We start from the raw sequence: 25058 nt of genomic DNA on the forward strand, positions 1-25058 counted from the left end.
CTCGACGTTTAAGTTTGTTCCTCCGTCGACCTTTCAGCGCGCGTGTGTGTCGCTCTGCTTGGCAGTACGCGAGAGTGTACTGCTGCTCCGAAGGCAGCCTATACCTGTCGCATTCGCTGATCTGGAAGAGTTCGAGGGCGAAAGGAAGAACGACAGTCCTCGGCCCTGAAGGACGGGCGGGTGGCAGAGCCCGAGACATCGAAAACAGGAACACACCGCGAGAGTTCGACCGCGTAGCACCCTTTTCGCAGCAATATATACTTTTATTTTATCTTTCCGCAAGACCATTCAGAAAAGAGCCAGAACCTGAGCTGGACGGGCTGCAAGAGAACCCATTCTTTGATTCATGCAGCATGAAGGGAGGAAGTGACCACAAGCATCGACAAGTGGTGATCATCGCGCCTTTCGAGTATTGTTTGCTTCCCCGCCTCTCTCTCTCCCCACTTGACAATTCTTGCATCTGTTCTTCACTGCAAAGCAGTATCTTGGCTGACAGCCAGTCAGCGACGTAAGTTTGTGAGTGGCGGTGTGTTCGACGTTCCGAAGGTGTGCTGCCAGAATACTGTAGAAGGTGCACCGACGACAAAACCCTAGGGCTTCCCCTCTCTGAACGATGCTCTTGAACAAGGGAAGGGGAGGGCGCTGAATAAATAAAATCGAAATAAATAAAACCCACACACACAGCAAAACAAATCCAATTTGATATTCTAGCCTAGCATCAAGGGCTCTCTCTCTTCCCTCTTTCTTCGCCAGACAGGATCACACCGGCATCAAAGGTCTGCTTAGAGGAGAGGGGCAGACTTCCAATCCTGGAGCCTCCTTCGTTGCCGTTTCGATGAGAAGCCGCATCGACGCCCCGCATGTGCTCAGCAGGGGGGGGGGGGGGGTCCGACGTCACAGTAAGAAGGGAGTGGGTGGCAGTTCTAGACTCAGTTAGCAGCCTTGGAAGTGCGAGTAAACCCGTGCACCGAAGCAACGCAGAAAACTTCCCGAGAATTCTCCACCACGGCTGTACTGTATAAACTGTGATGCTGCCGCTTGCTCGTTCTGCTTTGCATTCCCGAACTGATGGTGTGGAGAGAAACTGGCATGCTACTCGCACCTGCGACAGTTCATGGTTCGGCTTCATTGCTACAGTCAAAACCTCGGTACTAGTGATGCTCGACATACCGCCCGACGAGCTCTCCCAACCCCTCTCCCTCGCCATTACCCAGAAAAGACTGCGTGTCGACGACATACCTCACCCCTCCTGCATCCACCCCACCCTTCCTCGTCGCAACCAACTCTGCCACGCCCCCAGCCTCCAACGTGCACCTGAGCGTTTTCCTCCCCACCCAGACACTGCTTCCCGAAGAACTAGCCTGCACCACCGCCGCTTCTGCCGCCCCCTGACCCGGTGCCAATGCAGCAGAAGTATTGTCCACCAGCTGTATCCGCACACTTGCCGTGTAGCGATCCGAAAAGTTGCGCACCACAAACCTATACTTCTCCGTCACCGACGCCTGTGAGGATGTGGACGACTCGACATGCACTATGACGGGACACTGGTCCACGCTGATGCGACTCGAAAGGATGTTTGCCAACAGACTCGCTTTCTCCTTGATCGTCTCGGCGTAGAGGCTGCGGATCTGACCCGCGCCGCCCTTGGCTGCAGCTTGTGGCGGGTGCGTGATCGCTCGGATCTGGCTGCGCAGCGGTCCTGGTTGCAGAGCGTACACCGCCACTTGCCCCTTTCGCCTTGCTGTCGGAGGATCACCTTGGGCGTTGACGCTGAACTGTACGACCACGTCGAGATCGCGGGGCTCCCAGAGCGTGAATGCAGCTCGACGATCGCGCGCTGCCATCGTGCGGTAGACGGCAGCTAACGATTTGGTGCGCCACACTTTGCGTGCCTCCGTGTGAAGCACTAACGGTCCCATACCAGCGTGAGCTCCATCGGAAGCGTACTCTTGCGTCGACAGCGAAATCTTGATGTCAGACGGCGCAGGTCTGCGAGTATCTCGACTGAGCAGGAGATCTTGCAGCTTTGTCGCAGTATACTGCTCGTCCTCCGTACCACCCTGACCACCCTCGCGTTGCTCGATGCGCACTCGACCACGCCAGATCTGCCTTGGCGCAATCACGACCGAACCCACCTCGCTGGAGTCGCTGACGAGCGTCCAGCGGGGACTGAGAACGGACAGCGAATGCAGTTGCACTTCGTCGTGATCCAACAAGTTCTGTGCTTCAATCGTGACTTCGTGCAAGCATGCGGTGCGGGGGGGTGGTCTCGTCTGCACGTTTACTTGCACCGCAGGCACTGCACGCGTGAAAAATGCCAATCGCGAAAGGTACGTCTCGCCATCCTCCGACGAAAAGGGCAGCAGCCAGGCGAGGCTTACGTCTCCCGTGCGGACCGCTCTTACCATCAGGTCAACTTCCACCTCCTGTCCCGGTTCCAGCTTTGCGTGCCCCTCAAGATCGAGCACACCTCGCGGAACAGCCGCACCCAGATGGTTCGGCATCGTCTCTTGGCCTCCGACCGCATCCTTTCCACCACCAAAAATTGCGGCCTCAGGCTGGTCGCACAACGCCCGCAGATCGTCGATCGGCACACCCCCTTCATTCTTCAACAGCACTTTGAGACGCACCGCTTCCCCAACGAAAATCTGCTGAGGCGAATTGAGGATCTTTGCGGTCAGCGTGGGACGAGGGCCGTGGACTGAGATGGCCAAGCTAAGATCCGGACCGTATACGATCGACGTCCTGTGCTCCTTGGTCTTGTTGAGTCGCGGCCCCTTTTTGTCCAGGGGCTGACTGAGATCGATCGTTTCTGCAAGTCTGAATCGGATGCTAGCGATGCGAAGGCTTTTGGCTTCCTTGTTGACGCGTAGCGCTACTCTGATCCTGCGAGACTGGAAAGGACCTAGAGCGCACTGGCCTGCGTCCTCGGATTCAAAGTCGTCCTCGCCGAGCTCTGTAGCATCCGGGTCGCCTTCGACCGAGGAGCTGTCGATCTTCAACACTGGACGTATCCTGTCGATGGTCAGATCGACACCCAGTGGATTACGGACCTCGACATCAAGCCAAAACGTTTGCCGCACGGGCACCTGCCTTGCCTGGGTCGACGTCTGGCTCGTGGGCTGCTTGCGTCGCTTCTTCGACCCATCCGGCAGCGTACGTTCATTCAACCCATGCTCCACGAGCTGCTCCTCAAGCCTATCCCAGACGGTGTCCTCCACCGTTGCTGTTGCCGATGCGCTCGATTCTGGAAGGAAGCGCAACACCGCGCCCGCCGCGTCAAAGATGTGAAAGGGCAGAACGAGCGATTTGATTCCCTGGCCCAGCGCCGATGAGCCGCTGCCTTGTCCCGCCTGACCCGAGTACTTGTACGCAGTTTGCACATCCTGCAAAAAGCGTTCATGTTCGTTACTCGAGTTGGCGCTCGGGCGGATGAGTTTGATGAGATGCGATACTGCAGCGTCCGAATCGCCCTCGTTATACGCTTGCATGCCCAGCTCGTGTTCGATATGATTTTCGATGAGCGCCCAGCCCTTCTGACGATATACAACGGCAGCTTGAGCATAGCATCGCAGCGACAAAATCTTCTGCCCGCAAGCCTGATACTTGTGGGCTGCCGTTACAAGATACAATGCAAACTTGCGCAGCGAGGGCTTCGGTCTCAACTGAAGACACGCCAATGCAGCCTGCTCGAGCAGAAGCGGCGCCAGCACCTCATCGGATCGCTGAGACATGCGCAGCAACCCCGCTGGTGCAGGTCGCATGTAGCCCAGCATCCGGTAGGCTTCGTAGTAGAGCAGCGTCGCTCTCAGAGCGAGGTTGTCTTCCACCGAGGGGTTAGAACCGCGAGCAGACGAGCGCAGATCGTACTCGCAGCAAGCCTGGGCCAAGTAGCTGTCGACGTCGATGGGTGCACTGCGTGAAGTGTACATGATCATCAAGTGCGACAGGCCGAACATCTCGGTGGCACCGGCGGTGTGCCGATTCGCTTTATCGCTTGCAAAGTCCTTGCGCCCGAGGTCATACATGGAAGCAGCCAGCTTGTAGTCCCGTATTGTAAAGGCGAAGTCGGCCAGCCGGCGTGTTTGGGCTTCGATCGAGGTGCATGGGTAGAAGTCATGGTGCGGGTCGTAGCCGCCAGACGTGGCAAGGCCGCCCGGGGTTGATGCTCCTCCTCCGCTCTTATCGCCGCTCGATCCACTCGCTACACCGCCAAAGAGCTTGCGAGATGCGCCGAACAGCCGATTCGTGAGGCCTTTGCGTGAGTTGGCCAAGTGGTCTCCCATGTGCTGAACATATCTCTCCATGAAGGGAACTATGGACTGAGCGGTCAGCTCGCGGATGAAGCCTTTTATGCGCTTGACGTCTTCTTCGTCAAGCAGCGCGGCCACATTCGACGACGTCGAGCCTGGTGTCGGGCTCGTCGGTGCAGGCGACGTTGGCATCGAGGGCAGATACGGTGCCCACAGTGAAGTCAGCTCGGCCGGCGGGGTGGCACGGTCGTCGGAAGCGCTATTGATTGTCAACATGCAGCAATGCAGGCCATACGTCTTCTTGACCTGCTCCAAGATCTCCTTGGAACTGGCGAGGTCGGTACCCGAGGTGCGGACGTCGTGAATGAGCACATAGTACTTGAGCGTGTCTGGGTTGATGTAAGGGTGGCCCGGGAAGGGAGAAGCTTGGGACGTGGCTTCGTACAGCTTTGCAAAGTCGTTCATGGGGTCCGGTGAAGCCGACGAGACAGCGAGGAGAACCGCAACAGGATGGCCAAACGATTCGTGCTTGGCGATCGTCCTCTGACCAAATACGAGCTGCTGAACGGCGTCAAACCAAGGAGCGAACTCTTGGAGCGAGCCTCGTCGAAGCTTTTCGAGCATATCGTCCAAAGGTTGTTGGGTTCGGTCCTCTCTTTGCTCGTCATCGTCATCGTGACCCTTGGACTGCTGCTGCTGCTGCTGCTGCTGCTGCTGCTGCGATTCGCTGGTTGTTGATACTGGTCGCGGCACTTGAGCATCCCACTTTTTAATGTTGGTGGCGATGAGATGATTGACGCGATCCAGCAACTCTTCGTGGGACTGACCCACGGCTGACGGTCTTGGCGCTGCTTGCGACTGCGGCGAGCCGATGGCGCGTGCGGCATCCGAGTTGAAGAGCGAGTACGGGTCGAAGCGAAGAGGAAAGCGGTCGCAGATGCGCGTTTCCAGCTGTGACGTGCGCACTGAAAGACGCTCCACTGAAAACTCGAAGGGTCTCAAGAGCGTCGGCAGATCCGGGATTGCATTGAGCTGAATGACACGGTCAACGTCGGGACTGGAGAGCACAGCCACACGCGGCGAAAGTGCCGCGTGAATGCGTAGATCGCTCATGGGAGCTGGTTATGCAGAGAAGCGATGCTGATGCTGGATGCTTTCGTGAAAGTGATGGTCCCAAGGAGAAGGCTTCAACCCCTCTATCTCGACATGACAGAACGACAGTTAATCGAAACGGCGGACGATCTTGCTGGTTATAGAGCGAAGATTGGGAGCGAGGGCGATGATGTTGAGGGTAGTGGAGGTGGTGGTGACGGTGAGAGAGCGATAGCACAGCGGATCGTAGCGAGGTGTTCTGTTTCAGGGTCCGTTACTAGAGCTTCTTCGAATTGACGTTTCGACTCGAATTCCACTGTGAACCGTGCACTCTCTCGATTGCAGCGGACGCACAAACACAAAATTGCTTGACCTCACAACATCAGCTTCCTCTCCCTTGATGGAGACTCTCACACAAACCATAGACGAAGATCCTTGATGATGCTTGAAATGCATCCATATGTATATGCTGTCTAGTCAATAAAACAAATGCGCAGACCGCCTAGCGAACGCCTTTCGACCTCAGCCGAGCCAAATGCATTGCCTCCTGCTGCCTTTGTCGCTCCGCCTCCTCGTCCGCTGCCAGAATCGCATCGACAGACCGCAAGATCAACGCAGCAGAATCGGTGTCAATGGTAGCATAGTTTGCTTCCAGATGCTCCAGTACTGCCTTCTGTGTTGCTGTATCCGTGTTCTCCGCAAACTCCACCTCGAGCGTGCCATCCTGCGCTTGGAAGATGGACGTTCCGGCTACAGAAGCGAGCAGGTGGTCCTGGCGCGTATCGAGCTGGATCTCTTCGGGTTCCGTGGCCACTGCGCTGGCCTCCCCTTCGCTCGCCTCGCTACTGGAGGTCGTGGTGCGATCCACCCGCTCCACCAAGCTGCGCAACTTGTTCTTGAGCGCGTCTCCACCCAAGCCGTTGATCAGGTCACGAATCTTGTTGGCCGAGTTCTTGGTCTGCCACTGCGTCCACAACATCTGCTTCTGGTTGTTGGTCAACCCACCCACTTGGCCCATCTCACCACCAGGGTAGATCCCCGATCCGGGCGGCGGAAGATGCGCCTCCGCGCCCGCCTCGGCATCCCAAAACTTCTTGCTTCCCTCTCCCGCCCTTGCCCATTTGCCCTTCTTTGGCGCCAACAACGGATGCGCCTCCGTCGTAAACACGTACTCGTCGAGCGAGATGAGGTCGGGTGGCGAAAAAAGTAGATAGTAATACTTGAACGTCTCGGCAAACGTGAAGCTCTCCATGCTATCAGCCCAGCCAGCCGGAGTGCGGTTGACGTCGTAGATCGCACTGAACCCAACATCTGTCATGCAGTGCGTCACCCATGACGCGAACATCTGCCATCCGCGCTCTTGCCACGCTGTGTCCCCCGTAATCCTCCACATGTACAGAACCGACTCGATGGTCTCAGGTCGATTCAAGTAGCTGGTCTGTACGCTTCGCACACCGACAATGGGACTGCCGCGCGGCTTGCCTCGCCGCGAAGTCTCGTCAGAAAGGCTGACAAGCTCGAAGCGATCATCGTCGTCGTTGGTATAGAAGATCATGTTCTCAGGCCCGATCCCGGTAGTGGAGCTGTTGTAAGCCCACCAGCAGGTGCCCGTGATGCCCTTGGCAAGTTCGAGATCATCCGCTCTTTCCGCCGCCATGATGCGCGATCCCAGGCCCAGCATGCCTCCGGTGAAGCAGGCCAGATGCTCCAGCTTGGCAGTGTACTTCGAATTAGCCAGCTCGCCGAGCGTCACAAGGCTCACGCCTGGCACGGTATCGATGCGCGTGATGAGCAGCTTCTTAGCGCCTTCAATCGCAGCCGAGTACATGCGGCTGTACTGCTTCAAGCGTCCACCGAGCAGTTGGTGCTCCTTGATGAGGTATTCGTAGTATGAATCCGACATGCCGCCAAACGTGATGGCCCCATACGAAATGTTGCGCTCAGGATAGAGCTGCGCTGGGAAGAGCGTCTCAATGCGTCCTGCAGCCGTCATATTGCGATCGAGCCAGTCGGTGGTGCGCTGGACGCGGTCAAAGTAGGTGCGATTGCCCGTCACCTGCCACAAGCGAGTAAACTCGAGAAGCAAACTGCCGGCTTCTGCGAGAATGACGCTGCTCTGCTGCTGCGGACGCGTCTGCGGCTGCTCGGGCGTCTCGACCATCCTGATCCGGCCATTTGGAACACCGGTCGACGTGTCGAAGGCCGGAAGAATTAGCTGCGCCAGCTCTTCGGCACGGAGGCGCATCAGCACATCTCCGCTGAGGTCGTACGCCGACAGGAAGCCACCAAGGTAGCGGATGGCAGTCTCAAAGACTGGAATGCGTCCATCTGCACTACCATAGGCGCTGCGAGATCCGCCGACCAGACGGAAATCGATGTCGCGAACATGCTGGCGTGCCAAATCGTACTCCTTGGGTAGACCCATGACGAGCAGAGTGTCGAGAGCGTCGACGATGCTGGCGCCCCAGCCGTTGAAGGGGTCGTCTGCCGTCTTGGAGACGGGGCGGAGCTCATCGTGACCCCATGCATGCTTCTTGTAGCCTTCCCATGCGTGAATGAAGGCGTTGCGCACCATCTTTTGACGCTGAGCGATGAGTTCGTCGCGTGCGGGGTCGTTGCGGCGGCCCGAATGACGTGAAGGATCCTCGAAAGCAAATTGGATCTTGGCGAAGGGCTCAGCTGGCTGAGAAAGCTCGTCGAGCGGCGGGTGCCAGCCGGCCCAGTGTGCGTCGCGCCACTCTGGTTCCAGCGGCTGCTTTGCAGGCTCGTCAGCGTCGCTAGCTTCGGTGCTGGAACGATCTTCCCAAAGTCGTGTCGACCATACTTCGGGTGAAATGGAAGGTGCCTTCTGTGGCCATGGTGGAGGTTGATGGACAGGGTCTCGGTTGAGAACACCTTCGAGGTAGGTGGGGAGCTCGCCTCGATGTGGGTTGGAGTCTTTGTACAGCGTGGCTTGTGACTGTGGCACGCCGGTCAAGCTGATTTCGCTCAGCGGTGGTGGGAACGAGTTGGGGCCGAGCTCCTCAACCGTGACGGGAGCATTGCTGTCGCCTAAGGATGGAAACCACGAGTCGGCGGATTCTGCGGAGGGCTGGAACCACTTGGGCGGCTTGATGGCTGGAAGGCCCTCGGTCCTGAACTTCTTGACGGGTTCCATGTCCATGACGACAGGACCGACGAGCAAGATCTGGACTGAAACGATGGTAGCCACGAGGACGAAGATAATAAACGCCTTGTGTTTGGCAATCCATGATGCAAGATAAGATGATGTGGCCGGACCAATCTGCCGGCGGGCATTGAGCGGCAGATAGGATGAGTGAGGAGTGCTGCCAAACATGTTGTCCTGCTTCTGCGGTTGATCGATGGTATCCGAGGTATGGGGGGTCGCTGCCTTGCGCAGACGAAGTTGTGAGTCTGGCGTTGGGTGATCTAGCGCATTTGCGACGGTGGAGGTTGTATGCAAAAGCACGGCGTCAGGCGACGACGTCAATGAAGACAATTGTGATGACGAAGCGACTGGATCTAAGGAGTCGGAGAGCTGCGCTGAAGATGCTGGCGAGTATGAACGATCCGTTAAATCGGTTTGGGCGGTGAAAGTGTGCTGATGTTCCCTTGTGCCAAGATTGGCGTGGTCGACTGTGCTTGAGGATGAGGCGTGCAGTGAATGTGAAGACGAGGGCGAAGCTAGGGATGCTTGTGGGACAGGCGTGGAGGAGGTAGAAGAGGCCGAATCGAGGTTGGAAGAAGACGAGGCCTGCTCTTGTCCGTGTGCGGATTGTCTGCTTTGCAATGCCATCAAGGCGAAGGAGGGGGATGGTGGTGCCTTCTGAAGTAGCCGAAGACGGACAGAAGAGTGGCGGGCGCAGCAAGGGGTCTTGGATCAATCAGGCGACGAGGGTCTGTGTGAGCGTGTGAGCGTGTGAGCGTGTGTGTGTGTGTGTGTGAGCGTGTGTGTGTGACACTGACACTTCGAACGATGCGCGCGTGCGGCGTATGCGTACGTACTGAGGCCGTCGGAAAGCAAACTTCTTGGCGCGGAATTGCATTTTGACTAAACGGCCGATTTGAAAGCAAACAAATCCAATCCTCGGCTCGAGCCCCAATCAGCCCAACCACCGGCCTTTTCCTCGACATCCTCAGTGCATGCATGCACGCCAAACGGGGCTTTTCTTGCAGAACCGACAAAGCATTGTTCGTTGTCCCCGCTGTTCCATGCGTTTGGGCTGATTGCTGAAAGTGATTGGCGGCGTTGAAGCGGCCGAAGAGAGCTTTTAGCAATGAACGGCGCTGTTCAAAAACGCAACGTCGCCGCGAACCTGTTCAAAAGTTGATCCGCTCCACAACCAAACGCTTCGGTTTCAGACGAGCCTCCTCCCTCTCATAACGACAGTCTCGACACTCGCTTAATCAAGCCAAGAGTAATGAAAAAAGAATCCGACACTATACGATTGGACTGAACAGCGGACATATGACAGAGAGTGGGGGATATAAATATAAGATACAACGTGGCCTGACGAAGAACAAGAAGCGGGTTGGAAAGCAGGCAGGCCATGACAATACCGGGCAAAAATAACAAAACGCACCAGAAGAAGAGGAGAGCAGTGGCAGTGCCGACTGGAAGGCTCGTCAGCTTTTGAGTGGGGATGGGGTATAAACTGAACCCTCGACGTCAATCGTTCAATGACGGTCAGAGTCGAGGATAGTAGTGAGGTGAAAGAGGCGTCAAAGACGTCATCTTAAAAAAAGTGCTGCTGGGGATGCGATGGTTGTGCGTGTCCTTGAGACTGCATGTGGCTCAGCGGTGCGAAAGCGCCGTGCTCCTGGTGGCTCGCACCGTGCGAGTTGTGGTGCACTTCTGGGCTAAACATGAAGCCCGTCGATGGCGAAGTCTCTGGCTGGCGATACTGAACAGTCCACCAATTGCTGGGAGGTGCTGCTGCTGTCGCCTGCTGCCAATCAAGTCCACCGTGGGCCTGCTGGTGAGGCGGCTGTGCTGCCACCCCGAACCCGGCCGCTGAAGCCGTCATGGGTGGCGCACCGCCATGGCTCGAGCTGGGCTCCGACGTGCCCAGCATCGACGCAGCAGCAGCATCGTGACGGTTCGCCTCGGCGTGCGAAGCCTGCAAGCCAAACCAGTGGCCGATGCGTTCGCGATTGAGGAACTCGCGATCAGGCAAGCTCGACGAGCCATTCTCCGACCACTGCGATGCCGTCGAGGGGCGTGCGGTGGCGGTCGCCGCCCAAGCATCGATCGAGTTGGTGATCGACGAGCGATGGTCGCCGGGTGAAGTATCCATGCCTCGAGCAAATTCGAACGCAGCCGACATACCGTCCGAGGAGGCACTGTCGAGTGACATGGTCAGCGAAGGCCCAGTATGATGAGCCACGACGCCACCGAATCCAGTGTCGTCCGAAGCGGTGCTGCCGGAGGCGATGAGGTGCGACGACCACATGAGCGGATCGACCTCTGCCGTCGAGCCAGACGCGGATGCGTTGGCCTCGGACATCCACTTGGACAAGAGCATCGACTCGCTGTCGTCGTCGTAGTCCTCGGCATTGCGAAGTAGCAGATCTCCCGCCAGCTTCTCGATGGCATCCTTGCATTTGGCGCCGATGGGCGTGATGCGGCCCATGTCGACGAGCAAGCGCACACACGTCTGCAGCAAACTCGCGCACTCGCGTGCCTCGTCGCCGCTGGGCTCGTCGAGAAGCGAGACGAGCGGCACGAGCGCGCTCTGGGTGAGGAAGTAGATAGCGTGCCACGCCATGGCCTGATTGTGCGGGTGCGAGTCCCAGAAGTTCGAGATGGAGCGGATGTTCTTGCTCGCCATAGTTCGGCACAGCGCAATGGCCTGTTTCACCGCAGGGCGAAGTGCTGGTCGGTTTTCACCTCGAGACCGAGCAGCGGCAGCGGCGACAGCATTCGAGAGCAGGAAGGGTCGGAACATGACCATGCGGAAGTTGTTGCACCTCCAACGCAGTCGCGCCGAAGCCACCGAGAACGATGCCGGACGCGGGCCAGAGTAGCCTTCGTCCATGTAGTCGGGGAGGCTATCGACGAACTCTTCTGTCTTGCGGTCAAAGGCGCGCACCTCCTCAATCGAAGGATTGGGACCGCGCATCAGTCGAGCCTGGAGCGGCATGCTGACCTCAGAGGCGAACTTGGCGTGCGCGGCGAGCGTTGAGCTGAGGGTAGCCTCGGACACCTCCGCGGGCAGCTCGCCGGCGGTGGGTGACATGGCGGTCTCGTCAATGTTCTGGGGTGGGGCTGCATCAGCGTTGATAGCAAGCAGGCCGTTGGGACGAGCCATGCTGACACACGTGTCGGCCTCCATGGTGAAGAGCGTGTACCATAGGCGACGGCCAAACTCACGATCAAAGGCGGGCATGTCGCGCGCTTGCAGTGCAGACTCGGAGTGGAGACCCATCGAGATGGCCATGCGTAGCGCGCTGCCGAGCACCATCCAGGCACTGGCAAAGTGGTTCTTCTTCTGGCAATAGTTGGCCATCAAGGTAAGTGCCTGTACCGAGATGATCTCGGCTTTGTCAAAGAGGACGGCGTTGCAGAGCTTCTTGGCACGCTCGTAGAAGAGCGTGTCGTGATCAGCCTCTTCCGCAGAAGCCCTGCGCTCGAGGGCGCCGAGGGCAAAGACCATGTTGACGAGCATGGGCCAAGCAGCCGACTGAGGAGGGCAGATTGTGCCTTGAAGCTGGGCCCGGAAGGTGGCGGGATGGAGGATGGGGTAGGAAGGGAGGTGGAACTCGAAGAACGACTCGAGGAGTTCGGCAGCGAAGCGCTGGCTCTCTGAGTCCCAGTTACCAAAGTCGACATTGTCAGGCAAGGTAGCAGCATTGTGCAGCGAGGACGAGGCCAAACACGAGGAAGCACGAGCAAGGCCCTCACAAGAAATGTCAATGCCGCCCACCTTGGAGGAGAAGGACTTGGCCTCGTGGCTGGCAAGCGTGGGGCTGGTCGAGAGGTCGAGTTTGGCGCCGGGCTCCCTGGCTAGACTCAACTGTGAGGCGATGTGAAGTGCGGCGTTGCAGCTGGTGAGGCTGACGAAGTTGCCTCCGCCGAGAGCATCGACGTCCTGGCAAGGCTTGGACGAAGTATGGGCGCCGGCGCCGTCGGCGTGATGATGATCAGCATGAGTATAGTCAAAGTCGTTGTCGACGACGAAGTCATCGTCAAAGCTGGTGGTGGCAGAGCGAGCACGCTTCTTTGAAGGGGACGACGAATGCTTGACGTGGGCAAAGCCGCAGGCAGGGGCAGTGTCTTCGCCGGTCAAGGAGCGGTTCTGCATGTAGGGATGGGTGGTGTGGCGACGAGCAGGTGTGGCGGGAGGAGCTAATGGCTTTTCAGAGACAGTCTTGGCGGTGTTGCTTGCAGTAGTGGACTGAAGCTCGGCGATCTTCCTTTTGGCTTCGTCGAGCTGAGCCTCCAAGGAACTGACGTATTGTCGAGTGATGGGCGAGCGCTTGGGCGGGTCGACGTAGGCACACGACTTTGTGCGGCTGTGAGTGATGCAACGGCCACAAAAGGGGAGGCCGCCATCGCAGCGCATCTTGCGCGACTTGCACTCTGTGCAGGCGCGAGCCACTTTGGAACGACCATCGCTGGTACCTGGTTTGTTGAGGTCGCTGGGGTGGACGTTGTCGAAGCCGGAGTTGCTGTAAGGGAGAAAGGCGAACTGGCCGGCCTGAGGCTCGTTGGGGTCGATGTGGATGGGACCGGAGCCGAAGCTGGGCTGTGCTTCTGCTTTGATGAAACCCATGTTGAGATCGACAAGGATTACGGTGGTGGTAGTCTACGTCGGGGACAAGAAGATGTTGCCTAGGGTGAGGTGGTATAGAGGCAACGAAATGTGTGGAGACAGAGTGGATGTAGTTGCTCTGTTCTATACCGTGATCCTTCTACAACAACAGAGAAGCGTGCGTCATGAGAGACCTGGCCGCCAAGACTGTATTGTGTAGTCTCTGAAAGAAGACGTGGGACACAAGAGCGATTCGGGTGCAAGCAGACGAGAGGCAAGCGTAAGACCGGCTCAATGTTCGTACGACAAGCAATGAAAGATGTCGAGGAGAAAAGGAACCGAAGGTCGATTGACGTGTGTCGAGGTCGAGAATCGGCGGTAGATCTACAAGGGGCGCTTTGGAAGGTCTAGGATGATGTTCGCGTCTCGTCTGGACACGATATGCTTTTGGTTGAGTGAGGTCGAAGGTGAAGGGTGGAGATCGACGTCAAAGATGGTGATGAGACGGTCGTAAAGGTGAGTTTGAGGGGACTTAGAAGAAAGGGTAAGGTAAGAAGGATTAGGAGGATGTGAGATAGGGAGAAGACGCGGCCAGCGATGGAACGAGAGAGACCCACGACGGCGAGAAGATACGAAGATAGCAGGTAGCGCGGCGAGAGCAGGGACGGAAGAGAGACAGAGAGAGAGAGACAGAGAGGCGCAACGCCAAAGAGAGAACGAGAGAAAGAGAGCACGACAGATTTGACAAGGCGTGATAGAGCGACCGACAGCCGGGCCTGTCTCTGAGTCTACCAAAGCCGGACTGCAGTCGCGCCTGAGGTCCGCTGCAGCAACAGGGACAGAGACACAGACAGAGACATACAGTACAGCAGAGCGAAGGAGAGAGAGGGAGGGAGGGAGAGATAAGTCAAAGCGGCAAGAACAAGTTCCCAGTAGAATTTCAAGTCCCGAAAGGGCAGCAGGGCAGCAGCAGACGACACGAGCCACGAGAGCTACATGAACCAAAGAAAAGGACGGGGAAGAAATACAGTTCACAGCCCAAAGATACGGAAATCCTTGGGACTGGGACTGGGCTTTGTGTCTCAAGGTCTCTCTGCCTCTGAAACCGGTTACTGTTTTGGACTGGACTGAGGCAGGAACCATGCACTTGGCCTCACGAGTGAAACAACCCTCCTTTTTTTTGGTGATTGATTTTTTTCTCTTGTTTCGATTTGATAGGGTTTACCGATACGCCATGGGCCTTGTGACCTCCTTCTGACAATTATTAATAATACATAAAAGAAAAAAGGCCTTTGTAACGGGAAAATTCAACGAGTTGATAACGAAAAATCACGCAACTCATGCACGACGATGAGACCCAGACCCAAATTGAAACCATGAACAGACAGCGCCGAGTGACTCGCGAGCTTCTGTCTCCTTGCCATCGCCTCTTCAGAGAGGATTGGTTGATTGCCTTTCATGCCCCACCGACTGTATCTCGTTTCGTTGATGGCAACAGGTGAATTGGGATAGCTTCCACTGTTGATCGTCTTCTATCGGCGAGAACGGCGGTGAGACCGAGAGAGCGAAACAGAAGGCGAGATTCTGCCAGATTGCCACGCGTAACGCGCAACGCAACACCTTGCGAGGTGGGGCCGATAAGCTGTCGAGATATTGCATTGCAGCCAGCCGGCTCGCCACTGCATCAGAAGAAAAGGAAAGCGTTCATCCCTCGCACCCACTCAAGCGGCTTCTACAGGTTCCTTTTTCCTTGTTCTCTTTATTTGTGAGCGCCCGTACCACCGGGCAGAACCTGCGGTGATCTATACTATGACTTGTAGAAGAGACGAGCTGAGGCTGCTGAGATAGCGGAGCCACACGGCTGAACGACGACGATGTGCTGTTTTACGGCTGCGAGATTGTCCACTTTGAACCCAAACGGTCGGAGCGCCAATCACAGCGCAACTAGGTGAAATGATTCGAACCGCGATGCGATATCGCTAGACCTGTCTTTGCATCGCATCGGTCAATCAAAGAGGGCCAACGGAAAAAGAAATCTTTTAAAGCTTCATCCAAAGCAGCTTGGCTGACCCTGCAGAAAGCAAGCACGCGTTGTGATTGGTTGCTTCAAGGAGTCTGGTAACAAGTCTGGTAACCACACTGCAAAGGAGATCCTGCATTTTGGTGGCTCTTTCTCTTGCTGCCAGCAGTCGGCCAGCAGTCGGCGCAAGTCCGCTTACTTTGCTTCGGATGCACTCGACACAAGGGTCCCCGAGTCGCCTAGTCTGCATCTAGGGACTTGCCAACTGACATGTATGTACATCACTGTAGCAAGTAGCGAAGAGGGGGGGCAGAACGAGCAGGCGATAGTGCTGGCATGGTCCATCTCCAGACACACGCCAACAGCCGAGCTGCTCTTGGCAGCCGCACTCGCACCTTGCAAGAGCGTCTTCCTGTCAAGCAGTGTCACCCACATCGGTACAAATACCTGACTATTCCGCAACGTGGCTTCTCTAGCGCAATTTTGTTTCTGTTCCCAGCTGGCTAGGCGAGACAACACCAACAGGGTGTGAGTGACACGATCTAGGCGAGCGGGGTCTGGCTGTGGCTTTGCTCCCCACTCCAGGAGCGTCACTCTCAGATTCAGATGCTTGCGCTCTGTTGCGTGCTCGTTGCTTCCCGTAGAGATGATCGACAAGAGTATGCGGCATTGACGTGATGTCTCGTTGACCATCGCTGTTGCAACAGATCGTTGTTTGGCAGGCTGGAACAGGAAGCGGGAGACGGGTGCCGGGCAGGATGCCGGCTATTACTTACCGGTTGGGGGGAAAGAGAGAGAGCGAAATTGGCGCGCCTTCTCGGAGTTCTCCGGAGACTGAACTCGTGCTTCTCGTCCCTTCTAACTACGTATCACAACGTCGACCCCGCCTTTCAACCAAACGTCCTTTCGACATCTGGGTCGATGAGTCGACTATGCTCTATCCATTGCTTGCCGCTTTGGCGATCTTATCAGTCGAGAGAACAGCAACGGCGAGAATCCCGGTGGCCAAGGGCGGGCGTCTGATGCGAGAGCTGCCAAGTTGGCCTAAGGGTCGAACAAGAAGATCTCGGACAACTTCCTTTCCTGATTTGCTAGCTCGCTTAAAAAGCGACCTCGCTAGGCGATTCGATTCCACCCCAGCCACCATCGCCATGTTTCGTGTTGTCAGGTGCCTTGTCTTCTTCCTGTTGTTTTCCATCTCGCTTGCGACACTTTACCCAGTATATCCGTATTCCGAGTACCTCGCCTCGAATCTGCGACAACATCTTCGCGTTTATCGTTTGCGATACCAGAACCGAGAGCTTGCCCCTTCTCGCTACAGTATTGCGTATCCGCCTTAGCTGTTGCGCGGAGAAGAAGACTGTTGCTCGAGGGAATGTGTGTGTGTGTGTGTCTCATCGGAACTTTCGCCGCCCCCGTCTTAGTTGCCTGCTGGCCCTCGTATCTGCGCGCACGCCTATTCGTGTTGAAGCGCCACCCAGTCTCTCTCTCTTCTAGATAGTACCTTCCTGCAGGAGCATTCAAGATCGTGAGAAACGCGGGGAAATGCCGATAATCAGACACGCATCCGCCCTTCAGAGCTGTGAGAATGATGGCAGAACAGTATCGCTTCAGCATCGGACATGCGGAGTCCCAATCGAAGGCCAAGCGTTGCCACACCCGAGATACGCTAATGCGAGAGCGGGAGCGGCTCAACGGCTTTGATGGACAGCAAGGCTTTATCGCTTTTGCCTCGAGGTGGTGTCATGCTGGAGAAAAGCTTCATCATCCTAGCTAGCCACGCCTCGGGCGAAGCTCGCTTATCACGCCTTGCCGTGCTGCCGGCTCACAAAATTGGGCTCTTGCCGTCTCTCAGGACGTCGGTCAAGGGCCGCTCATCCTGTAGACTCGGCATCCAACATCCGGTGCTGCGTGCTTGGCGCAAACACCTACACCTTTTTCATGGAAGATGGCGAACCAACTCACGCACACGACAAGGTTTTGCATGAAACTCGTAACTGCCGCCGCTATGTCTTGGTCCCACGCCACGCAGAACCAACGATGACGCTCATCAGCACCGCATGATCTATACCTGCAGTCTTTCTGGAACGATCTCGTGATAGCAGTGCTTGATGCTATTGTCAATCAAGCCGTTTTTGGTTCGAGGTGCTCTTCGTTCGGGCTGTGGCAAGCGATGACAACGGAAGCATTTCTTCGAACATGTTCAGTTCTATGCTGTAACATTCTGTAAAATTGGATCAACCGCGCTCGGACCCTCGACGTTTTTTCTCTCGCCGCCGGACCAACACCTTGCGCCGAACTCAGCTCCTTCATCTCTAAACCGTACCAACTACGGATACTGAAGCAATCATCGCAGCATGCACGATCTCAAGAAGATCAACAGCGTGCTCTTGGCCGCTGTGCTGACATTTGCAACGACAGCATCACCGGCCGTTGCCGCACCCGCAGCTGCGTCGTCTTCGCCTCAAGCATGGACCTACTGGAAATCGGATGCGTCTGCGCTCAACGTTCAGGGTTGCGCAACCGAGGTAGCCAAGTTTCACGACGGCGCTGATGTAGCGTTCCTCTTTCGATCACCATCTGATGCGGCTTGCGCGCAGGCTGTGAATGCGCTGCAGACCGGGCCGGCGGAAGTGGTGATGTTCAAGCAGGAAGCCATGGAAACAGATGTTGTCGGAAGCGTCCGAGGTAGCAGTTGGAAGGAGCGTGCCCTTGAAGCTCTTTCCGTGCAGCTGCAAGAATCTACAGCTGAGGTAGCCTCCGGGCAGATGGCGTTCCAGCTTTCGATCGCGCCTCAATCAGCTCCGCAGATCCTCAGCGCGCACGACTCCTCGCTCCTCGTCGCAGTCACCGATCGATCCCTCTCGACGATCGACATGCACGCGACGTTTGACACGCGCCTCGAGCGCCTCTTCTTCCGTCCCATAGCCACCTTGGGTGACGACGACATCGAAAAGCCCGAACCGACGTTCAAGAAGCCCAAGTACAATAGCGTCGTGGCCAAGATCGCCTCGTCTAGCGCGTTGAACCCAGCACGCATCGTCAAGGACCTGCGCATCTTGACAGCAGAGGATCCGCAACCGCGCGATCCGGGCAAGTGGTACAGTCGACACAGTGCGACGTACGGCGCTCGCTTGGCGGGAGCGTGGATCAAGCAGCAGCTTGAACAGTCGCTAGCGCCTCTCAACGGGTCGAGCTGCGACTATTTCGAGTACTCGCCTTACTTTGCGCCCAACATCGTATGTCACATCCCTGCTGTTGCTGCTGCCGGTAATGAAGAGGGTGAGGTGGTAGTGTCGGCGCACTACGATTCGCGCGGGACGTTCGGGTCGACCACGGCGCCCGGTGGGGACGACGATGGGTCGGGCACCGCCGCGTTGCTCGCCATCGCGCGCTCCCTCGGCTCGTCGCAGCTCGCCTTTGCGTCGCCAATCCAGCTCGTCGCGTTCTCGGGTGAGGAGCAGGGCCTGGTGGGTTCGCAGCACTACGCAACCCACCTGCGCACGCTCGAATCGTCGCACATCAAGCTCGCGCTGCAGATGGACATGCTCGCCTACCGCAAACCGGGCGAAGCGCTGCAGATCGCGTTTCCGGACAAGTTTGTCACCAACAGCGCCACGCAGCACGTGTGGAGGATCGCCGACATCTACGCGCCAGAGCTCGAACAGGGTTATACGCCAGCGTGCTGTTCAGACCACCAGAGCTTCTGGGAGAACGGCTTCCCCGCGACATGGGTGTTTGAGCGCAACGGGCCGATCGCCGACCCCATGTACCACAACTCGGGCGACGTGACCAACAGGACCGGCTACGACGTCCAGCAGCTCGCAAGCATCGCCAAAGTCGTCACCGCCACGCTACTCGACGTCGCCGGCTTCGACGCCTAGTCGATGCGCCCCGCGCCCCCCCCCCCCTTTTTTTATCTCCTCAATGCAGTCGCTTTCAGTTCGAACTTTCACCACTTGTCGATCGCGCTGTGTGGCAGAAACCGAGGTGTGCATTGCAGACAGATCGTGGGAAGAAAATCCGGACAATGGAAATGCAGTGCAAAAGTACGAGCTCGAGAAATAACAGTGCGTGTAACGTTAACGTATGCTTTTTGGTGCTTGTGGCGATGCGACAGTGCAAATGATGTGCAGTAGGAGTACGACAGTAGGGCAAGTATGGCTACAGTGCGTGTGAAATGCAACTAGGAATCAATTTGGAACAGCGACGGATCAGCGCTGGGCCGACATGTAAGTCGAGTATAGAGTGAACACCCATCCTCCTTGTCGTGCGTGAATGCAAGGATGAGATGGGGTTCGGGAAAGGACGATCCATCCTTCGCGGCTTTAGTAAATCGAGTGGGGTGACGAGGTGGTGCGAGTTCTTCAGCCGCAGAGGCCTAGCGAAGTGCTGCGGATTGGTGAGATGCATGGGTCAGGCGTGCTTCACGGACGACAAGTGTCAATCGCAGGACCGCACCTCTTCCTCGCCATGCCCAACTCATACTCGCCCACCCCCAAAGCTCTACACAGCCCCGCAAAAGCCTCCCAGCGCCCCTCGTACCCCGGCTCAGCCAGCACGATATCCGCAACCTCGGCCTCGTGTCCCCCCAGCTGCTGGGCACGTTCATGATCCACCAAACCCAGACGATGAGCGACCTCTTCCAGCAACCCCTCGTCGTGCATATCTACACGCTCGGTGCTGGTGATGAGCTTGCATATCAGATCTGCCGTCTCCACTCCGGCGACGCGACGGATGTGCACGAATGCTTCTTGGCATTGGGGTGTGTCGAGCACCTTCTTAAATTCCTGGGCGCGGGAGATCGACGGATTTGGCGAGATGGGGAAAACGATGCTGGGCGAACGCGGGCTGCTGCTGATGCTACCACTGCTGCTTGTGGACGAGACGCCGGGGGAGGGGGTTAAGCGCGTGCGGCAGGCTTGAAGCGGGCTCAGTGGCGTCGCGGGTGCAAGCGAACGTCGCTGGGCCTGAGCCGACGAATCCACCGCATCCCCCTCGTTGGCTGCAGGCGCGGTCATCCGATGAAGCAAGTTTGGGAACGGATACCCCTGCGAACCACCCCCGAGATGGGCTGCCGAAGCACCGAACGAGGCCCTCGGGGTAATACCGCCGCCTACATGTCCAGCTTTGGGCGTCGGATCACCCTTCACGATATTAGGGGTCGACTTTTGCTTAGACTTGCCGCCCGACTCACCCTCCCTTGCGAGCGACAGTTCCAAACGCGGCGGCATCGACTCGTCCGAGCTTCGTCGTGACGAACGAGGCCTTTCCTCGCCGCCGCCGCTGTTGTCAAAGCTAGTGATGCTACTGGAAGGCGAGCTCGCCACAGCATTGCTGTTAATCGAAAAGGCGACATCGCTCGAGCGGCGTCCCTGTCTAGCACGTTCGTATTCCTGCGCTAGCGAAACAAAGCCGCCGGGTCGCCGCTGCACGGCAGGCGGCGAGCGAAGCGAGTACGGCTCGCCGCCTCGGGTGCTGCGCGTTGCGTCGCGTCGGCTGAAGCTCGAACGCCAGCTGCTCTGTGGGAGCGACATCGCGTCATGACTCTGACGGCGGAAGTTGGCGCCGGACTTGGCGAGCGAGAAGCCACCTCCAAGCGCCAACCCGCTGCCCGAGGTGCTGCTGACCTGGCCGCGGTTCTCAAGCTCCTGCATGTGTTTGGGCTTTTGGAATTGGGCCTGGTGCTCCTCAGTGGCGCTGGTGCCGGTAGTAGTGGTGGTGTGGAAACCCATGCGAGAGACCTTGGCTTCCACAGTATCGGCGGTCCTCGAGGTAGGCTTGTACACCTCAGCATCGTCTGAGCCCTTGCGCTTACGTGTGGTCGAGTCACTAGACTTGCCCGCATCCGACTTGGTGTCCCCGGTCTCCGCAAAGTCTCGCTCGCTGGGTGAAGGCGAGGTTGACAGACCCATCGTGGCTCGGAAGGCTGCAATGGATTCATTCAGGTCGCGCGAGCCGTAGCTGCCGGATGGATGGCGAGTTCGACCATCCGGCATCAGACCTGGGATCGGAGGCGACACAGGGCTTGTACAGCTGAAGGCAGCCCTACTGCCGATACTCCCAACGCGTCTGCGGCCGATCGGAGCACGTCTGCTCTTGCCGCTGCTTGGGGACGAGGCCGAGACAGGCTCGAGCAAGTCGGAACTCGCAGCGTACGCATGCAAGCCCAAAGCGTCCGCGGGAGCTGCTGAAGGCGAAAAGGCATGGTCTTGACCCTGGGTCTCCAAGCTGATGCGACGGGTCCTCTCGGCCAAACGATCTGCTTCTCCCTTGGCGTGGTCGGCTCTCAGCTGCTGGAGATGCTCGGTGGGAGACGTCAACTCGGCAAAGGACCGCGCAAAGCTCTCGGTACGACGACGAGGTCGCTGCAGATGGAAGGATGAGTCAAGTTGGGGCGAGGCCTCGCTGACACCACGCTGACGTCGCCCGGCTGATGCTTTTGGTGACAGGCCACGACCGAGATCCAGACTCTTAGAATCGCGTCCGTGCAGTGGTTCTTGTTGTGTAGGTTGATTCTGGACCATCATGGTGCTGAGGCGTCGGTGCCTGGAGAACGAGGTGGTGGTCGTGTCTGCGCGAGAAGGCAAAGCTTCAGGACTCGGAGGAGCCAGGCCTGGAGGAGACATGGCGCCGGTAGGAAGAGGCGAGCTTGATTGGTCCCTGAGACCTGCCAGACTCGACTCGGAAGCGATCGAGGTACGTCGAGAGATGCCCGGACTCGAAGAGGTGAGAGCCGAGATGCGCAGTCCCGCAAACTTGCCAGAGTGCGACCGTGCTCTGCGAGGAGCTTCTGTTGGCGCCTGCGCCGACGAATGGGGCTCTTCCATGATGTCTTCGAGCGAATTCGTCAGGGCAGAGTCGTCAGCTCCGGCTGACATTGCAAACACCTCGCCCGGCGAAGTTGGGCTGGTACTGGTGATCTCAAATGCGTGACCTCCTGCGGTCGACTCGGGGGGCAGCAGCAGAGATGACTGAGCTGCCGGCGAAGTCGCTTCGCGCAGAGACGACCTCTGCAGCTTGCCCGCTGGCTGCTCCGAGTAGGAGCCCGGAAGCGCACTCAATGGCTCAACGTTGACTGCTAGAGCTCGGTCGACGTGCTCATCGTGATCAAGGTCGCTGGACGCAGCAGAGGGTGGCGAGAGCGGGCTGTCAATGCCGCGACTGGGGTCGGCAAAGCGCGAAGGCAACGCCCAGCTGTCGAAACGCGAAGAGCTTGGCTGAGCAAGAGGGTGAAACGAGAGGCCGTCTGCACCTAAGCAGCGTGCGAGCTGCGCCCAAAGCGAAGGGGATCGCTCCATAACGAGCGACTCGAGTCGTGCGAGCCAGTCCTCGTCATCGAGCAGAGGACGGTCGAGCTCGACGAGCAGCTCGAGCATCTCGTCCCATCGCTCGTCCTTGCCACGCTGCATGGGTTGGTTCGGATCGCCACCAAAGACACTGCAGAGTCTGATCATGAGAAGTTCATTTGCCTTGATATCGAAAAGCAGCTCCTTGACTTCGCTCGGTCGATCGAGGAAGGGGAGAAGGATGCCGTAGTCCGAGACGGCATGGACGTTGACGCTTGAGTCGAACCCAGAAGATGCTGCTGCTTGAGATGCGGATCGCAGGTTCGAGAAGGAAGTGGCGAAGCGTGATGGTTGCGAGGGAGAGGTTGGGGCTTTGGAAGGATGCAATTTTTGATGGATGGGGGCATGTGCGTTGATCGGGTGCTCGGCGTCTCCCTTGAGGATGGTGAGCGCGCAGCTGTGGCCGAGTTGGGGAGACATGGCGATGGAAGAACACGACGAGAAGGGCGAATGAAGTCCCAGGTGAACTGGAGAGAAGGGCGAGCGACCTTCCAAAGTCGATCGAGTAGTTGGAGTATAGCTAGGAACGGAGAGGGGAACGGCCATGACTGGGACGTCCGCTTCAGTACTCGCCCAGGTCTTAAGAGAAGAGAGATGCTCGAGCTTCGTGTTGTGCTGAAGGCAAGGCAGTTTTTTATGAGGTCGGAGTCTGCTAAGAGACGGTGGTGGTGGTGGTGGTGGTGGTGGTGGAAACGGAGAAGCTGCGTGTCAGAGGAGATCTGTGTCGAGCGCCCCTCTTCTCTTTTTGAGGTCGAATTGGAGAAAGTCGAGAGAGGTCGAGTTGGTGAAGAGAAGGAAGTGCCAGCGATCAACTGGACGATACTACGCCAAAGCGAATCGTAAAGGCGTGAATCGAGCTGGGATGACTGAAGCCAAAATGGAAGTGATCACGCCCGGTCTGACTGTACAGGAGTCCACAAGGATCGAAGGCTCGGCAACACGGCCAAGATGTGTGAATGATACCGAATCGGATGAGCCGGTTGCGTCGGATTGCAGTCGGATTGTAGTCGAGCAGGAAAAGGGAGCTGCGGGATGATCTCAATCCACTTGGCGCAGGGCAAGCGTGACAACGTGAACAGTCGACGATGATTTGTGATTTCGGACAAAGGCGGCAAAGGGAGATCAGAGCTGGTGGTACCGAGTCAAGAGCAGTGTCTCGGCAAAGCTAATAGAGCTGACTCTGCAGTTTCGAAGAAGTTTTCACTACTTCGTAACTTGAGGCGCGCGCGAGACAGAGGGAGAGGGAGAGAGAGGAAAGCGGAGACGTGGATGTCGAGTTGCGCGGGTATGATGTGACCTGGAGGTGGTGCTGAGTGAGGATGGGGAGGTGTCGATGGGAGCATTGATTAAATATGCAAAAGCACAGCCGAGCGTCTGTTCCGAGCGTGCAGCAGCTCACAGAGCAAACGCACCTCTCGTCTCATGGCAACCGACGCTCCGTATGACAGGCTGAGACTGAAACTCAGCTTCCGAACGTGCAACTCTGAACAGGTTCGAAGAGCATCGAAGCATGCAGCAAGACAGATACACTCCAAGCCATGCGGACACACACACTCTCTCTCTCTCTCTCTCTTACACCAGACGGACCGGCTGCACGCCAACTCCATTGTTCTCTGCGCATGGATGGACATCTCGAAGTTTCGACATCTGCGCCACGCCTTGCCCCCACCCTCACCTTCATCATCGTCATCATCTTAGACCGTCATTGTTCTTTCCAGTTCGAGTTCTCTTCTCGCTAATGTGTTCGACTGTACTGTCCCGCAGTCTCGCTGACACCGTGCTTGACCCGTCCGCCTCAACTCATTGCTCCAAGCGAAGCCGGGCGGAATGCGAGTGGTTGTCAAGTAAATGCGGTGCGGGCGGTGCAGGCCTCAGAGCAGAGGACCCTTGGTGACCAACTTGCATGGAAATGCAGCGAAAAAAAAAGGCGGGGTTGAATTTACCATTCGGGCACATGGGCCCGCAAGGCGCGTGCTAAAGCGATGCTGAGTGCTGCTGCTGCTGCCAAGGCGAGATTCCATCATAGCTGGTCCACTACTTTCTCAGTCAGCTGTGAGACTCTTGTTCTCATTGTGCAGACGCGATGCGTTCCGTAGCCACAGCAGCCACAACGGCCCGCTTCCAATTTTCCGATCCGATGACCTAGCCTGCGCCTCTCTCTCCCTCTTTCTCGCGCATCGAGTCTGAGCTCGAATTCCAAGCCACGGCTCTCCATTCGAGCAGCATCATCAGAGGATCCGATCGAGGTCAGAGAGCGAGCGAGCGCGCGCGAGAGAGAGAGAGAGAGTGGAAGCAGACGCGAGGACGGTGTCTTTTTTCGTGGATGAACCCTATCACGTCTCGCCACTGTGCTGAACTTTGAGAGCGTTTCTTGGGTCGAGGGCTCGATGAGTGACGCTTGCCCGTCCCTCGCAATCGACAGACGGCGACGCCAGCCACGCTCTCTCCTGCTTGGCGAGCCTCGACAGGAAGCGACGCCTGCTCGTGTTGCTCTTGATCCTGCTTCCTGCAACGCAACTTCGTGAGATGGGGCGGTGCCGGACGAAAGTCAAAATGATGTCAACTAATACCTCCGTTGTCGCAGTTAGGC

The 25058-nt window shown here is 57.4% G+C and overlaps 5 protein-coding genes across 5 annotated transcripts; 1 reads left to right on the plus strand and 4 right to left on the minus strand.

The window, feature by feature from the left end:
- Positions 1-1151: 1151 nt before the first annotated feature.
- Positions 1152-5366, minus strand: EX895_001149 (uncharacterized protein; the record flags this gene model as incomplete). The annotated part of the gene is made up of 1 exon (XM_029881749.1): positions 1152-5366. One exon carries the CDS (start codon positions 5364-5366, stop codon positions 1152-1154), a length of 4215 nt encoding a protein of 1404 aa, XP_029741837.1.
- Positions 5367-5847: 481 nt separating this feature from the next.
- On the minus strand, positions 5848-9141 carry EX895_001150 (uncharacterized protein; the record flags this gene model as incomplete). The annotated part of the gene is made up of 1 exon (XM_029881750.1): positions 5848-9141. One exon carries the CDS (start codon positions 9139-9141, stop codon positions 5848-5850), a length of 3294 nt encoding a protein of 1097 aa, XP_029741838.1.
- A 940-nt stretch (positions 9142-10081) lies between these two features.
- EX895_001151 (uncharacterized protein) lies at positions 10082-13120 on the minus strand (the record flags this gene model as incomplete). The annotated part of the gene is made up of 1 exon (XM_029881751.1): positions 10082-13120. The coding sequence occupies one exon, from the start codon at positions 13118-13120 to the stop codon at positions 10082-10084; it is 3039 nt and encodes a 1012-aa protein (XP_029741839.1).
- A 4356-nt stretch (positions 13121-17476) lies between these two features.
- EX895_001152 (uncharacterized protein) lies at positions 17477-19003 on the plus strand (the record flags this gene model as incomplete). Its single annotated transcript, XM_029881752.1, has 1 exon — positions 17477-19003. One exon carries the CDS (start codon positions 17477-17479, stop codon positions 19001-19003), a length of 1527 nt encoding a protein of 508 aa, XP_029741840.1.
- Positions 19004-19546: 543 nt separating this feature from the next.
- EX895_001153 (uncharacterized protein) lies at positions 19547-22888 on the minus strand (the record flags this gene model as incomplete). The annotated part of the gene is made up of 1 exon (XM_029881753.1): positions 19547-22888. One exon carries the CDS (start codon positions 22886-22888, stop codon positions 19547-19549), a length of 3342 nt encoding a protein of 1113 aa, XP_029741841.1.
- Between the last annotated feature and the right edge of the window lie 2170 nt (positions 22889-25058).

The sequence above is a fragment of the Sporisorium graminicola genome, chromosome SGRAM_10 (genome assembly GCF_005498985.1).
Source record: "Sporisorium graminicola strain CBS 10092 chromosome SGRAM_10, whole genome shotgun sequence".
Taxonomy (NCBI): domain Eukaryota; kingdom Fungi; phylum Basidiomycota; class Ustilaginomycetes; order Ustilaginales; family Ustilaginaceae; genus Sporisorium; species Sporisorium graminicola.